Source organism: Spodoptera frugiperda, chromosome 15, assembly GCF_023101765.2.
Source record: "Spodoptera frugiperda isolate SF20-4 chromosome 15, AGI-APGP_CSIRO_Sfru_2.0, whole genome shotgun sequence".
Taxonomy (NCBI): domain Eukaryota; kingdom Metazoa; phylum Arthropoda; class Insecta; order Lepidoptera; family Noctuidae; genus Spodoptera; species Spodoptera frugiperda.
In genome coordinates this window covers 14,886,916-14,903,488 of record NC_064226.1, presented here as the reverse complement: position 1 = coordinate 14,903,488, position 16,573 = coordinate 14,886,916, and the positions used below count along the sequence as shown (strand labels likewise).

The 16,573-nt window shown below is 34.0% G+C and overlaps 1 protein-coding gene across 2 annotated transcripts in view; it reads right to left on the bottom strand.

Moving 5' to 3' along the window:
- The window catches only part of LOC118271476 (atrial natriuretic peptide-converting enzyme), a 73,693-nt gene that overhangs the window by 46,048 nt on the left and 11,072 nt on the right, over positions 1-16,573 (bottom strand). For both annotated transcript variants that reach the window (XM_035587578.2, XM_035587584.2), the window contains exon 2: positions 12,624-12,758. In XM_035587578.2, coding sequence (XP_035443471.1) covers positions 12,624-12,639 — 16 coding nt within the window. In that variant the 5' untranslated portion in view covers positions 12,640-12,758. The remainder of the gene's footprint in view (positions 1-12,623; positions 12,759-16,573) is intronic.

The following is a 16,573-nucleotide window of genomic DNA, read 5'->3' as shown; positions in this document are numbered from 1 at the left end:
CTGAGCATACAAAGAGAGACTACAAAAGACTAAGTTGTGTAACTTGTACAGAAGAACGCCTTGAAATAAACTCCAAAGGAATTGGTACACACGAGCATTCTTTGAACGTAAGCGGTGTGTAGAGACAACAGCAATATGGCCGCCGGTTTCAAATATTTACTGAGATCTAGGTGCGTAGAGGTGAATTAAGGGATTTACCGCCGTACTCATTATAGTCATTTAATGGCTACTTAACTCAGTCTTTAGCAATTGTTTTTGGAATAAAATTGTTACGAAGGAATAGTTTAAGTAATCATTAAATGCCTCTGAGTGTGATAGTTAGCTATCTTTCGTCTTTATTCACGTCCTTATGATTCACGATTTATCAGAGATTTGTTATCCCAACATCAGACGGAATTCCAAAATCTTAGCCCTACTTATAAAGAGTTTAAAAAGCCTAAAATAAGTAACACTGCTGACAGCGAAAGCTCAATTGTCATAGATTACTAAACAGCTTCGATCAGCACACTGGAAATAAATTAACGATGCAATATTTATGACAAAAATATGCACAACTTGCACAGGTTATGAAATAAATACCTCCTGTCAGCTCCCTGTTTTCATTCCATTGGTTTTGTGAAAATTAATCTCTCACTATGAAAATGTTTCGCTCGATATATTTGTCATTCCGTTTTGTTTGCACTATCGGTTTGTTATTAATTACCTCATTTTGTATGAAGAGTTATTTAAACTGCTCGAAAGTTGAATCAATGTTTAATTTTAATTACCACTACTGGAGTTTGCATTCAAATGTTCACGTTGCATTTTTAAAATACAACATTTTATGTCATTACAATTCGGAAAGTAGGTTATTATTATGTTTTTTTTTTTAATTACTCAATTTCTACATAAACATAACATTTTTAACGATATTTCGTGTTGACAACAACATTGATAACAAAATACCACAAATACAATTTTGCGTATAAGCCTGCTGACTGTACAGTCTATCGCTTTATCGAAATCTACGTGTTCAAACCCTTGCGTAGTTGCGTACTCCACCTTGGTCTTCCATCTTTATCTAGCACATGAAACTTTGTATCTAGTGTCCCTGTCTGTCTTTAGGCCAGTGATGTTTGCGGTAGGAAGGCAATGGAGCGAACAAAAACGTTAGCTAAAACAATACCACACTGTAGGGATTACGATATCGAAACGTGAGTGCTCCCTGAGCCAGTGAGCCAGTGAGCCATCCCGATTGTATACTTATACCAGTTATGGTTGCATGAATGATATATTTCACTGGTACTAATAATGTTTCGGGTGTGTTCTGCAAGATCCTTACATGGACTAGCAAAAACAACGATTGGTTTGAGGGTTGCTGTTCAGCGTGGCACTTAGATAACATCAGCCCTTTGCGAATATCTCTTTAGTTCTTAAAATTAATTTCGACTGTATGTTCAACTTCTATCAACATTTATGAATATGGTAAGAATATAAAACCCTCCAGAAAAATATTTGGAGCTCTGCAATTTTGATACTTCTACATGAGCTGTTACATCTATGCACTAGTAACTAGCTATGAATTTCTTTTGCATGAAAATGTACAAATTTCCTACTGATGAACAATCTAGTTACACTATTAACGGAGTCGAAAAGTAAGAGAGCTTTATATTTAACCCTCTCAACCTGACTTCTCCAACTATTTCTGTACTGCCACATTGTATGGCTTCGGCAAAACTTTGTCTCGAAATAGTTCCAGCGAAACAAAGCCTGCTTGTATTGTGATCACTGTTGTACAATAGTTTAGAAGTCACTCATTAATAACAGCTTGTCTAATTGTAACTAACAATAGATTCATTCTTTGTGCTCACAATAATGGTTAGTGAGCTTCTGTTTAAGTATTGCTGTTTATTGTCAAATTAAGTTTAGTTAGTACTTTGGTGAAACTGTTACACCTACGCGTTGCTTTCAAATAACAAAACAAAAAGAAAACCATTTACTGAGTAACGCGTGTTTTCATTAATTTGTGGGTAGTAGTGGGTGTCTATAAATAAACAAATATAAACTAAAGAACAATAACGATAAAAATCTTTATTCCATCGTTTTCAATGAATAAATACGTCGGTTACCTGAATTGCGTGTATACTCGTACGCAAGTACATACTTAGATAAAAACTAATTTAATTCAATAATTCAATTTGACTGCACGGTTGTCGCGGTGGCTACCGTGCAAAGTGTAGCGGGTTCGATTCCCGTACGGAGAAACTTTTTGTGTGATCCTCTAATTGTTGTTTTAGGTCTGGGTGTATGTAACATAGTATGTTTGTAAACGTACAGGCAACACATGAGAAAATCCTAATGTGGGGCAACGTTTAAAAAAACACATACCTACTAACTTCACACAAAAGTAGAATATATAACGTTATTCCGTATTATATTTTTCCGTAAAAATTCAGTGTATTGAAAAAAAAACAAAAGTAACAATGTACTCACACAACAGTTCTGCCACCACAACGGGCCACGCTAACTAACCGCCAGTAGCCCCCAGTCACCACCAGTAGGTAGCCGCCGGTAGCCGCACAGGTGGCGGTTCAAATACAACTAACTAAAGTTATTACGCTGAATGTCACACAAGGGCTGCCGCGTGTTCAATGCTCCGAGTCGTAATATACAGATATACAGAAGGTTCACTTTTTTATTGGTTTGATATGTTATGTATTTTTCAAACGAAACAAGATTATTTTTTTACTTATGTTAAAAACGCATAAAAATATTACACGGTGAAAAGGCTATAAGTATTTTATTTTCAATAATCAGGACGTTATTACTATCTTAACTGTTCACACCATTAGAATATGTTGATTAATCCACCTCAAATTACTCAAACAATTTGCACACAGACATGGGACAAATAAACACAATAAATACATACTTAAACTTCTGTTCTATAATTTCTCGCTACCAACAAATATGTATACGTATAATACATGAATAATGTACACCCGAATTATCTAGAATTAATAGGAGTCAGGTGTGCTCCGTACTGACGACACACGACACAGTCGTGCAGCCTTTGCAGTTACAGCGACTGAAACGGCTAATTAGTACAATTAAGCCAATATCTGCGACTAATTCAGTCGCAATTGCGTTTGCTTATAATAATACCGCTAAGTTGATACATCGGGTTCAGATGGCTGATGGGATTAACAACATTAAGCTTATAATTAGTCGCTATAGATGCGCGTTCCAATGTACAAGGGAATGTCTCGTCTTTTGACGGTATTTAGCAGCTTGTCTACATTGTTGTCAGTGATTAGTTAGTCTGTTGCCCTTCGTGGGTTGATCTTTAAAAGACGTTTGAATGATAACTGTAGGGGAGTCTAGACGTCTATGTAGCTATGTATGAAGATCAAATGCGATGCAAATTAAATCATTTCTTATTAACACTGTAGAGAAAGACAATATTAGTGATTATGTCTATCTTCTAGATACGTATAAAGTAAGCATGATTTATAAAATTTTGCAACTACAGAACATTTTAACTAAAATCAGCTATCACAATTAGAACGTCTTACTCAACAATCCACTGGTCAAATTCAACCTACAATCTCCAGCAAACTTCTGAATAAAAACACAGAAACAATACGGCTTTCAAGCAAGCATTGTACACGAGGGGCCGACGTCCCATCAAAACAAAGTTAGCAGTAAGAACAATTAACATAAATATTGAAGGGTCTCGGTCTGGTCTTGCGAGCACACCACAAAACAGAATGCCCTTTACTTATTCTCCAAATAGACGCAACTTGTAAACAACTGGAACTCTTGTTTACAAGACGTGTCCGAGGTTTGTTATCGCTGCAGTGGGTCGAAGTAAATTGTGGACACTGGTTCTTGCTATAAACTAGGTTTTGGCTGGATCTTAATTAGTAAGTTGTTATAAGAACGTGTTAATTAAGTAAAGTACTGGTAATATAAAAGGATTTTGTGTTAATAGAACACGGAGCAAACAGTAGAACAACTTACGAGAATAGAGAGATAAATGATAAAATTGCTAATGTAAGTTTAGGTACATATCCTTACGCCTATCTTATGGGGGTAAGCAGAGACTATGGAACGCCAATTGCAAAACTTAAACAAAACATTTATTAATATTCGAATGGGAAACTTTATGTAATAAGTAAATTATTCACCACATTAAGTCAGTTAACCAGCATTTTGTCAATATACGAGTACAAGTCGCCACTAAACTTTAAAGTAAGGTTCTAAAAAAGATTTAGTTTAATGTAGATCCTATTAACACATATCTCCCACAGGTTACTAAGATTCTAAGAACACAATAATTACATTTGAGTTGAGACACTGTTAATATTTCGACTGTGTAAAATTAGCAGATAAACGTACACCTATATTATGTTGTATTTAGCTAAAACCTCGTAAATACGATTGTGTTCAGTAGGTTCAGGTGTGTTGGGAATTAGAGGCGAGCATTTTGTGCTAACGAGATAAGAATGTGTGTGTCACACCAAGTGTTGAACGTAGTAAGCGCGGATTAAGGAGACAAGCAAATGTTAGAAGATGGAAAATAATCAAGTTTTGTTCTGTATGTCTGTAATATGCATTAGACATTTCAACATAATATAAAATATTGTAAACTGTACACTAGATATGACTTTGTAGAGCTGATGGTAAACAATTGCTGTCGTACATGGAAACCCGAAACACCAGAGGCGTTACAAGTGCGTTGCCTTTTGGAGGTTAGGAATTTGAGGGTTGTTGGAGAATCGGGGATTGGGAAGATTAGGAAGAGGGGTAAAAAGGCCTCCAGTAACCACACTCACACAACGAAACACAACGCAAGCGTTGTTTTACGTCAGTTTTCTGTGAGGCCGTGGCCTATTCGTGCCGAAGCATGGCTCATTCACACTGTAAAATTCGTAACATCATTAAAACTGAGCTTACTAACGACACATCTATCTACATCCCCCACAAGAATCGATACACAGTGAGACGTACACATATGTAGATAGCAAGATTTACATGTAAACGTACTCCGTGTCTAAGCGTATAATAGTTAAACTGGGTAAATCAAACAAAGCAGGTTTGTGGAAACGTTTCACAGGCACATCTCCAATTGAATTTCACACTCTGTCAGTTTGTACACAAAAATCACATCGGACACTATCGCTGTGTAAGAGGTGTCGTTTCCATCCACTTTAAATACATTTTCCAGTTACCAGTGAGCGTCGCTTTCAATAAAATCGGGAATTGACGTGACCGATTCGATTTTGAAATGGACATCAGATTTTACTACGGTAAAATTAAACTATAATAGTTTGCATAAATTGTTAGTAGATTTTGTCACTCATGGCTTGGCATTATAAGCAGTGTCTTAGAACTTTTTTCATATTATACCGTAGTGCTGAGCTCAGATGACGGTTGTGACGCATTGTTATTATTAAAAATGTTAGACGACGAAGACATATTTACTACAGAAAAAAGTAAGGTCTAGAAAAATATCTTCTCTACTCTGATGATCTAAAACATCATACAGAGCAGAGACATTCACGCTTATTACCTGACTGTTTCACCAAAGTAGTACCTACATAATATTTTCTGTTTATAAATAGCAACAACACTAGCTATGTACTGCGTAGTAGCCTGTAACCCCACTATTAATAGCTTGACCTACACGAGTACATATCGTGTCGAGTTTACTTTGGCTTTGGCCACTTCCCAAGTTTAAGGTTATCGGAGACTTCACCTTTGTTCATGGAAACTAGTTTTAGGTCTCAAAACATTGTGTGTACTTGTACTTCAATAATCTTACATGCCTCTACATTTGTTACCTTCAAATAGTCGTAGGTAACTTCAAATCTAAAGTGCACGGTATGTAACTCACAACTTAAGGAGCTACCAATGTTCCATAGCGTTTACACTTCTACATATAGAATCTCAAACAGCGTGAATGCTTGTAATCCAATGATCCTTCAACAAACAAGTCCCCAGCCTCAGTAAGTGCCACATGATTCCAATAATCCGTCGATGTTGACCAATGCAGTTGGGAACTTTGTTACTATCTACATTAGGTACGTGTTGCAAATCTCTTAGTGTCCTCAACTCGATCAAAGCGCCATCTGCCGCATGTTTGTGCTGTGTCAGTATACGAGAGTAATCAACCACCACTAATGGCCGACCCACGTGTCAGCTCACACAACCCTAAACTTACAACTATCTAGTTCCAATTCTTCTTTATGAGGTCGTGGAAGCTCGATAATCTACAAGATGAAATTAATAGCCGATGTTGAATATTTATAAAATACTTCACTTATTGGATAGACGGACTACTTCAAGCATTTTAATTTCATAATGTAGCACATTTTTTATGTAGTGCCTCACCAAAAATAAGTAAAGTTTCATCAATATTTTAAGACAAAACACGTAGACAACAATGTTCGACATTGTACATATTTCAGTGCGACAAATTCAAAGACATTTTTCAAACTAACCCTTTTGTCTTATATGTGTATAAAAGTTTACAAAGCCTATCGTAAAGGGTCAGTTCTTTTGTTACTTCACGAGACCTTTTTATTTTCGTGCGAACATTCTCATCGTCAAAGTGGAGTTATAAGATGGATCACCGTATCTAAATAGTACGAGTAGTAGCATCGTTCAAAGAAATTTTATTTTTGAGAAGCAACTTAGTCTCAAATCTGTCTCAATCTAGAATACTGTCTACTTAAAATTCCTACCTCCATCACATAGAACAGTTTACACAATATGTATATAGGTTCAAACAAAATTTAGTACAAAGTAAAAATAGAAAAAGAAACACAAACTCGCATATTAGATTACAGCAGACATTATTAACAAAGTTTCTTTATTACATTTATCAGTATTGAAAATACAATGGATGGAATTCCTTCAAAAATTAAATTCGTAAAGCTATTATAGTCCATGAAACAATTTGTTCCATAAAATCTTATACTTCTCAGTCTGAGTCGAAGTTGCGAGAAAGTTGTCCCGCACCGGAAAGTTACAAAACCGACTTATCGAAGTGGATATTAAAAATGTTTGAATATTAAAAGTATGAGAGTATCGCTTCGAGTTCACTGACAGACTACTAGTACCAATTTTTGTTTTTTTTTACTCATTTGCAACATTTTTGTTAAACTATCCTGTGGAAAAATGTTCTTATTTGTATACATTTAAAAGTCTTGTATATGCACAAGATCCATTGGTAAATAAAGCTGAAGATGACGCAATTACCCCCTCCCCAATCCCCTATTCCCCAAAAAACCTTAAATTCCTAACCCCCAAAAGGCCGGCAACGCACTTGTAACACTCGTGGTGTCTTGGGTGTCCATGGGCGATGCGTTTGCTTAGCATCGGGTGATCCGTCTGCTTTTACCGTACCATATATTAGGTACGGTACCTATGTAAGTATGTAAAACATTACGTATTAACATCCAGCTCTTCATGCCACCTATGAACACAAAAGCACAATGTAATGCTATTCCCAACTACTTACAATTACAACAATTAGGTCAGCGCTCCTCATTTTCCTTCACAATTTACATTGCCTTTGTTGCATATAAAAAAGAATCTGTGAGCTTATTAGCTTTTCCTCTTTGAGCTAAATTCCTTTAGTTTAAAGATAATACTGCAGCTGGAATATAATTGGGAGTTGAGTTAGCAAATCTCTTCACTCGTAGTTGGCAATGCATCCGGATTTGTACAGAATCCGGGAACGTTGACAACATTAAAGTCTACTATTCGAAACTATCTGCGGAATTTCCATTGTGAGTTATTCTACGTTGTTGTGAGATTTAGTAAGGATTCAGCCGACTGGCGAGATGAGCGACGGTTCAAATGGCAGACTGGATGATACAATGTCATGTGTGTACTTGAAAGTAAATTTTAACTGATATTATTTTTGTTTTTGTATTATGATATTTTAAGGAACTTTTGTTTTGAAAAATCGACAAACGCAAACACAGAAATAAGTAAATCAACATATCACAGCTCGTTCTTCAACAAATATTAAAGAAGAAAATATTTGACTAATTCAAGCAATCAACCCACAATACAATACTTACAATATTCACATTACAACAACATAATTCGTCACTAAAACTACGTATTTGTACGTTCGGCCCTTTGTACGAAAATTACGAACACATCGTAAACACACCCTTGTACAATCCCGTACAGCAGGCAAGTGGTAGGCTACTGATAAGGAATCCTGCCGACACGAGCCCAATACCAGCTTATTAGGCCTAATTATATCAAGAGGTGGTAGGACTATCTTAGGGTACCACGTTGTAATAAGGCATCATTATTTATGATACTATGTTGAAGAGTAGAAATCTTGTGTACATGATATCCATGAATTTTCTTATCTTTGAAATGATGATATTAAAATGAAAATAATATATTTTTATAATAACTATCGTAAGACATACTAAATTAACTAAAAATCAGCTCTACTAATTTCGAGTCGAATTATATAGAGATTGCCTCCATTAATTTATGTGAGTACACCGTGATTTTTGAAATTATAAATCTCACTTTTGCATTTAATGAAAAGTCTATACTCCAAAGTAGTAAGTTACTGAAAAGTTTTCCATTACATAAATAATTATTTTTAGTTATTTGCTAAGAAATTGTACTCCCAATATCTATGTTCTTAATACGTTTGTCGGTTCTTTACTAAGAAATTGTAACACGAAGAAACGTAATTGAGTGAAAAGTTGCGACCGGTTGAAGTAATTAATTTTGTCAAGTTACAAGTGAAGTGTGAGTTGTATTGTTCGTTGAACTGTTTGAATGCTCTCATATTTATGACATTTTTATGTTTGGCAGTGGACGTCTTGTGGCAGATATAGTGGCGATACTTTTGTAGCGCAAACAAACATGTAGTTACATTTTAGACCAGAACTTTAAACATAGACTTTTAGATTAATCATCAAATTCGAAACCTCCCGTTCTGAGTGAGGCGAGAGTGAGTGTCAGACTTTTTAAACATAGGTAGAAAGAAGTCTACTACTTTCTTTCTTTATTTATGTCCCGTGAACGACTCCAAGTTTCATCTTACAAACAATTGAAAAAAGTACCTCCAATTAATTGAAGAACGTAAATTGTTATTTTCTAATCCTTTTAATTTGTATTGGACTAATTAAGAGTTTATTTAAACACTGACAAATTAATATTTACTAGCAAATGTTTTAGAACCACCGGCTTAACTAATTAGGTGATCTATTAATTAAAATATCTTTTTAACAGTCAATCACAATTAGTAATTTAAGACAATCTTACATTTGAAAATGAGTCTTACATATTAAATAACTGAGACGAGTTTAATTTAATTCAATTCGTGATTTGCAAGTGAGGTTAATGACCGGTCCTGAATAATAGCTGTCAAATATAACTTGAAACTATTCAGAATGGTAATATTTTTGCCAAGTGCAAATTGAATTAATGTAATTAATTAATTTCTTTTGTTTCGATGATTGAATGCAATTACAAATTGAAATGTAATGCCGTAGATATTTGCTTTTTATCATTTATTTTAATGAGGCTCTGATGAAAATTTTTAAGTTAGCAAAGTGCTACATCAGCTAAAATAGAAAATCTTTTTTCATCTGGATAGGATTATAGACGTCTTGCTCTTACTGGGACTATTCGAATAACTGAAAAATCTAGTATCATCTGGTTTAACTGGCAATCAAACCCATGGTTTGGTTGTCGCGTTTATACCCAGTTAATCGACGAGATAATCGAACCAGAAGCCTCATTACAAAATTCGAATTATCTATACATATAATAAAATCGTAGAAAAGTGCTGTCTGTACATTGAAAATAAAAATAAAAAAAATAGCAGGGGTTATTGTTATGTCGATGTCGAACCCAAAAATGTAATTAACTTTTTTTTGTCTGTTTGTCTGTTTGTCTGTTTGTCTGTTTGTCTGTTCGTCTGTGCGCGCTAATCTCAGAAACGGCTGATCCGAGTTGGATGCGGTTTTCACGAATATATTGTGGGATGCTTAAATTTACATTTAGTGTTTGTTTCATGTCAATCGGTTCATAAATAAAAAAGTTATGTCAAATTAAAGAATCACGTCGAACATTCTATGCTTATACCATTAATCTCCGCAACTATTTGACGGATTTGGTTGAAATTTGGTACAGATATAGTTTAGAACCTTAGAAAGGACATAGATATATTTTTATTTCAAAAATCACAAAATAAAAATAAGAAATAAATTATTTATAAATAATTCTATGTCGATCGTTACACGACTTCGGTTCATGTTATTGTTTTAATTCATCGAAAAAAAGTAAATAAATAGTAAAAAGGTATGAAAAAAATAATATCAATATAATTAAACTTTTAGTACAAAGAAAATGCCCGAACGGAGTATAAATAAATAATCCAAGTTGTCTTTATCCTCGATAGATGGCGTTGGGATCGAAATAGATCGCGCTATGGTTTCGTTACATTCATTTGGTTGGGTATCGGCCGAGCGCTTCGGTACTATCGTAGAAAAAGTGTATTATCAGTCGTATGATTATTTGTCTGTAGTGGTCCTGCTGTTTCGTATATTCTAAATTGGTTTCGTTGTATTTGTCAATTAATAAGTTTATTTGTTGGGTTTTCCTGGTTTTTTGGTTAAACTATTTAACGTAGGTTTAGTTTGATATCGATTATTAGTAGTTACTGTAGTTAGTTTTTTTAATAAAATTGTAAGTCTAATTTATAAATTAATTAGATTAGATTTAAGTCGTTTCTTTTAAATTATTTAGTTTAAGCTTGGTTATTATAGCATAGAGGATAGGTTGTAATATAGTTTCTTTTTTAAGTGTTATAAATTCGTAATTCGTAGCTTTCTTTAGTTTTAAGTTAGTTTAAGTCCGTTTTTAAATTATTTTTTCAATGCCCTAAGTGAGTATACATCTATTAAATTCAAACGCAGAGCTCATTATGTTGATTTTTGAAGAGTTCCCTGGAATATCTTCCACATCTCATTTTTGAAGAGATCCGCGAGATCGGGAACTATGTGGTTAAAACCAAAAATTTGCCGGAAGTCACTATTCCACGCGAACGAAGTCGCGGGCAATCCTTAATAATATCAAGTGGAACGGACTAAAAGTAAAATCTTTGTTAAACTGTGACACAATCAAATAACAAAGCATATTTTATTAGAACATGAGACTACCGATACAAGTGACGAATGAGTCCTCCCCTGTGCGGTTGCTAGGCGATGGACCGAGAGACAGTGACCTCGTGCCCATGGCGACTGAGACACCAGCTCCGTACAACTTGTGATTAATATTGTTACGTAATCGTACGTCAATTATTTTTTAAAATATTGTATTAAACTAGACGTTTCTCGTGCGAGTATGAACCCGCCGCGAAACACTGTGCATAGTCTAGCCACTACACCAACCTTGCTGTTTAACCGCATAGTAATTAATTTGCAAAAACCTGCGAATCACATAAAACAGTTCTTTTGGTTAATAGATGGCGCTTTTTATATGAGTCTGTTTTCCTAATCGCGGTGTTAAGATTATCAGGCAGTACTATAAGTATCCTGAGAATCTATTGTTATGTTGGTATCAGGTAACAGATAGCAGGTTTCATCAAATCTAATAGAACAGATTTCAAGATCTATTGTATGGAGTTAAAGAGTTTGGTAACCACTACTTACCTCCTTTTACTTAATTCAACCTCCAGCTTAAGCCTCACGATACCCAGGGTTAAACACTTGCAGTTCAGTTTTTTTTAATATTATATTTACATTTTCGCAATTTACGATTGTACTAAATGTATTTTGGTGGTTATTTGTTGGTGGTGTGTTATTTTTAATTTATAGGTACATCTCTATTCGATAAGTAATACATTTTATATAGTACATTTTATTAAATTGTATAGTACTTGAGTTATGTAGGAATTATTTTTGAAACTTAACTTGATTTAGCCAAATTAAGAGCTTAGACATTTTGTCGTACTTGTTCATAATATTAGTTGGTACTCGAGATAGAATTCTTTATCTACTAAAATATAACCGGGCTTATTGAACTGGCTAATGAAATTATAGGTCTAGGGTCTATCTATTTTATTTTTAATACCCAGACTAGATCTTTTTCTTTTTACCACCAAAATAAATATATTGTCATTAGCTCTTTCAAGATATATTTTCCGTTACGTCTCGATTTTGGTGCAGGAAAGCCATAATTAAAAGTACTTCTCTAAGCATTGTTGATTGTACCAAACAAACACAATACCAACGAGTACTTGCAAGTAATTTTACTCGCGTAGTTAGAGTACCTAACTGCTTGCATATCTAAATCGTTTTCCACTGTATTCCATTTCATCATCATCACCAACAGCGTATAAGGAGCCATTCCGGACCAAAGGCTATTTCAAACGTATAATTGTGTAATTTTGTATTAGAAGTCCAGATTTCCTCACGATGTTTCCCTTCACCGTTAGTCACTGGTGTCTAAATAATCTTAGTAGTAGTGTTTCGAACCCTGATACAAGAGAAGCCGCTTATAAGACGCCCTTTTAAACCTCCGTGCCACCACGATAATACATTCCATTTACATAAATGTTTTATTAAAAAGAACTTAAACAATCGTACCTTTGAAAGACGCCATGTTGTGTGCGCGGGCCCGTGTGTTCCGTTCTCATCTATCTGTCCCGCTGCCGCCACTCACGTCGATCTCCGCACTGAACTTACTGAACTTACTGAACGCACCGCTTGAGTTGCGATTACCTAAACGACAAACAAACAACAAATATTTTAATTAGATACCACAAGAAATCTATACAATCCAGCTAATCGCTTATTTACTTTGCTATTCGACAGTAATTATCTATTTCGTCGAAACATGATACAAATAAGTAGAACCCTTATTTTGGCAAATTAATTAGTAATCTCAGTAAAGCAAAAAACGCGGCAAAACTGACAGATATCAATCAGCGCGCTTTAATAAACGCAATGACAGGCCTGGGTCAAGGAAATTACTTGTTCTGCCTACTTACAAAGATAAAGTTTCCGCTTTTAATTTTCTTTTTACAAAGTTTTTGAAACAAAATATCGCTTGTTTGAGGGTTGGATAGATTGAATACCATATTTTTAGGGATTGCTTGTTTATATTTGTGTATTTATTTAAGATTAATAATTAGGTTGAAAGAGAACTAACATAATACTCTTGAAAAAAATAAATAAATTTAAAAAATTAAAAAACCCGACTGCATAAAAATCACTTTAAATAAAAACTGAAAAGTAAAAAACAAGCTTAGTCTAAAAGTGTAGATAGCAATGCTATTACCACAAAATTAAATAATTTCATAATCAATACACAAAAAATAATAATCTTATGCGAAACATAATTGAGTGCAACAGTCGGGACCCATATTGAATGATTTTAGTCTAGTTTATTTAATGGGTCCCGACTGTTACACTCAGATAATGTTTCGCATAAATTATTATTTTTACAAAGTATTGTTTATGAAATTATTTAATTTTGTGGTAATAGCATTGCTATCTACACTTTTAGACTAAGCTTGTTTTATACTTTTCAGTTTTTATTTAGTGTTTTTTATGCAGTCGGGTTTTTCAATTTATTTATTTTTATTTAACACTTTTTAGTTAGTTATAATACGGCTATGTGTTTCTCAAGATTTCACCCGCGACACGAGAGAACTACTTCCAATACCAAGATAATAAAAAAATAACACACGTCGATCCAGTTATTTTAGATTGATTGCGTAACACAAAGAGAGTAAAGGAATTAGAAAAAGAAGAAGGATTAAGGGCAGTAAAATTTAATATTTACAAAGGAGATGGACAAATTTTGCCCCAAGCTGTACATAATTAAAAGTATTACAATTAATTAAATTAAAATAAATAAATAATTGATAATATCTAATAATATTTCATAGCAGTCTCTGAATAAAGTACAAAAATAAAAGAATTTTAAGCGATTTTATCCGTTCAATTTCACTTTAAAAAGCATATTCAATGTTGCCATTTAATAATATCAATGCTTAGAGGAAAATATAACTAAACGCATACAGCAATTAAAATATTAATAACAAAATATTTATTTAAATATGTTTTTGACGATAAGTAATCCATTAAACAAACCTTCTTTTAATGATTTTTTAGATCAAAACTGAAAGTACACAGACAATATCATATTTTAATAATTTATTTACATAAAGGTTTTACTTGAATTAATAATTACTAACAACACTCAATGAATCCGTCAAACGTCAAAACTGACATGACATTTTATGCACTTGAAGTACTCGTTGTTTATATTATGTTCACTGTATTCGTTTGCTTCGTATTATTATTTTATGGTGTCGTAGCCCCATGAAAATGCTCCACTAATTATAATAAATATAATATTAGGTAATAATATACCTAATATTCGGACAACTATCACACAACATTGTAAAATCATGATGAAAACTGATTGAAAAAATCAAGAGTTTCAATTCTTTATAACTTTATTCCACGACTGCATAGCTATATGTAACTTACGATTCTTAATTATTGAAGATGTGCCCTATTGAACGACATATATTTCATCTCTGTACATTCTGGGGCACAGGTCCCAAACATTTTTGTCCATCTCCTTTCGTAAACGGTCTAATTCTTTAAAAGAATTTTCGTCGTGTGGACTATTTAATTATTTTTTTTGGATCTTTTATTGTGAGGGGTTTTTGTCCGTAATAGTATTAATCAAATCCTTTTAAATAGTCTATTAATTTTCTACATTAAATGAAGATAAAATTTGTTCTTTACACTGTTTCAAAATTTCTACTAGTTTTAGACAAAAAACGGTCTTTACAGTTGACGCGTCGCATGGGCTATAGGTTGACTATGTAGATAGATTCCTTATTTAACGTTCAGCAAAGCGAGGGCGGGTCGCTAGTCCTTTATTTATAAATAAATTCATTGTAAATAATTTAGTTAAGACGTACTTTTATTATCACTTTTCACTTAAGTTCAGACAGCGCTAGTCAATTCGTCGCGTGTACCTATAAGAGTACTTAGTTTGGATAATAAAGAACATAATTGCACATAGTATTTTTTTCTATATGTCAAAAATATACCATTTTGGAATCCTCACGATGAGCGGTTTAATTTGATACGCATATTGTAGCAAACAAAAAAAATTTTTTGAGATGACCTATCTTGGGCGCCTCACGGCCGCCATTTGGTTTTTGTTTTACGTCACATTGTTTAAGAACACTTGGGTAATTAAGACGAATCCAACGATACCCTGATTTTTGAAATCCATCAAGCCGTTTCGAAGAAATGAGGTAATAAAGAATATTAGGCTCATACATACAAGATACGCGCGAAAAACATAACCCTTCCTTGGCAGTCGGGTAAAAAAACTAGTCAAAGAGACTTACTCAAAGAGTTTCACCGCTCGCTGGCGACCTAGCTCATTATACAAGTCTGTGGCATCTATGAGTACTAGTCTATAAGTCTTATAATGGCTGTGAAGTATTAGGTACATTACACACACAAACATAATGTAACTGAGAGACGTTACACATAAACCTAACAATTAAACATATATTTTCTCTGAAAGCAGACATTGGTTACCTAATTTTCTCATCCATTTCCTGCAATCATCTTATGAGCAATACATAACGTTGACAATAGATCATTGTGACGATATCATAATGAAGTCAAATTATAATGAATGTAGACTCGAAGCAGGTGCTACTGTCGCCGTCACCGTCGAGTTTTGCCATCATAAAACATAATTATCGTTAGGAAATCACACTTACAATGTAATATTACTTGGATGTACAGAAGTGACCCGGGACGGTCCTTTGTAACCTCACTGCCGTCAATAACCCCTGTCAAATGTCATTAGGCACACGGTGGTGTAATGAAATGGTTGGAAAAGTTTGTTTATGTTGGAATTCAGGAACGATAAACGTGCCTACTATGTGGTAAAGGTGTGAGATTATTCAGACATATTTGTGTTCTATGATTATATAACTGATATCTTAAGACTACTTTTACCTAAAATTTTACCTAAATATTAGATCACAATTTCATTTCTAACAAAAACAAATAAATTCGTGAATGTTTACAATAAAAATGCCCTAAAAATACATGAAATATTCAGGGTGTAAAGCAAAACGTATCATGTTTGCGCGGCGGCGCGAGATTCATTTCCTGGCCGACGTGTTTCATAGCCAGCCCGATGGAATCCGACGGATTCTTTAAATGCCAATAATATTTTTGTTATTACCTTTTTCGTTTGAGCGATGTTGTTATTCCGTTCATTGCTCGTACAAAGTGTAAATGGAAATTTTGTTTCACGTTTAGTGAACAACGTTGTTTTGTTTTATACCTTACTTTTTGAGTCTACTATTATAACTACTCTTCATCCTTTCTACGATACTTCTATCCTAAGAAAAATTCAAATAAAAACTATGGTATATCTCATAAAGCTTGTCCCATATCGTATATAACAAGTTGCATGATCCGATCCATTAGAAAACGTAGGGAGCACAGTTAGAGCCGACTGAAAATAATCCGCACGTCAC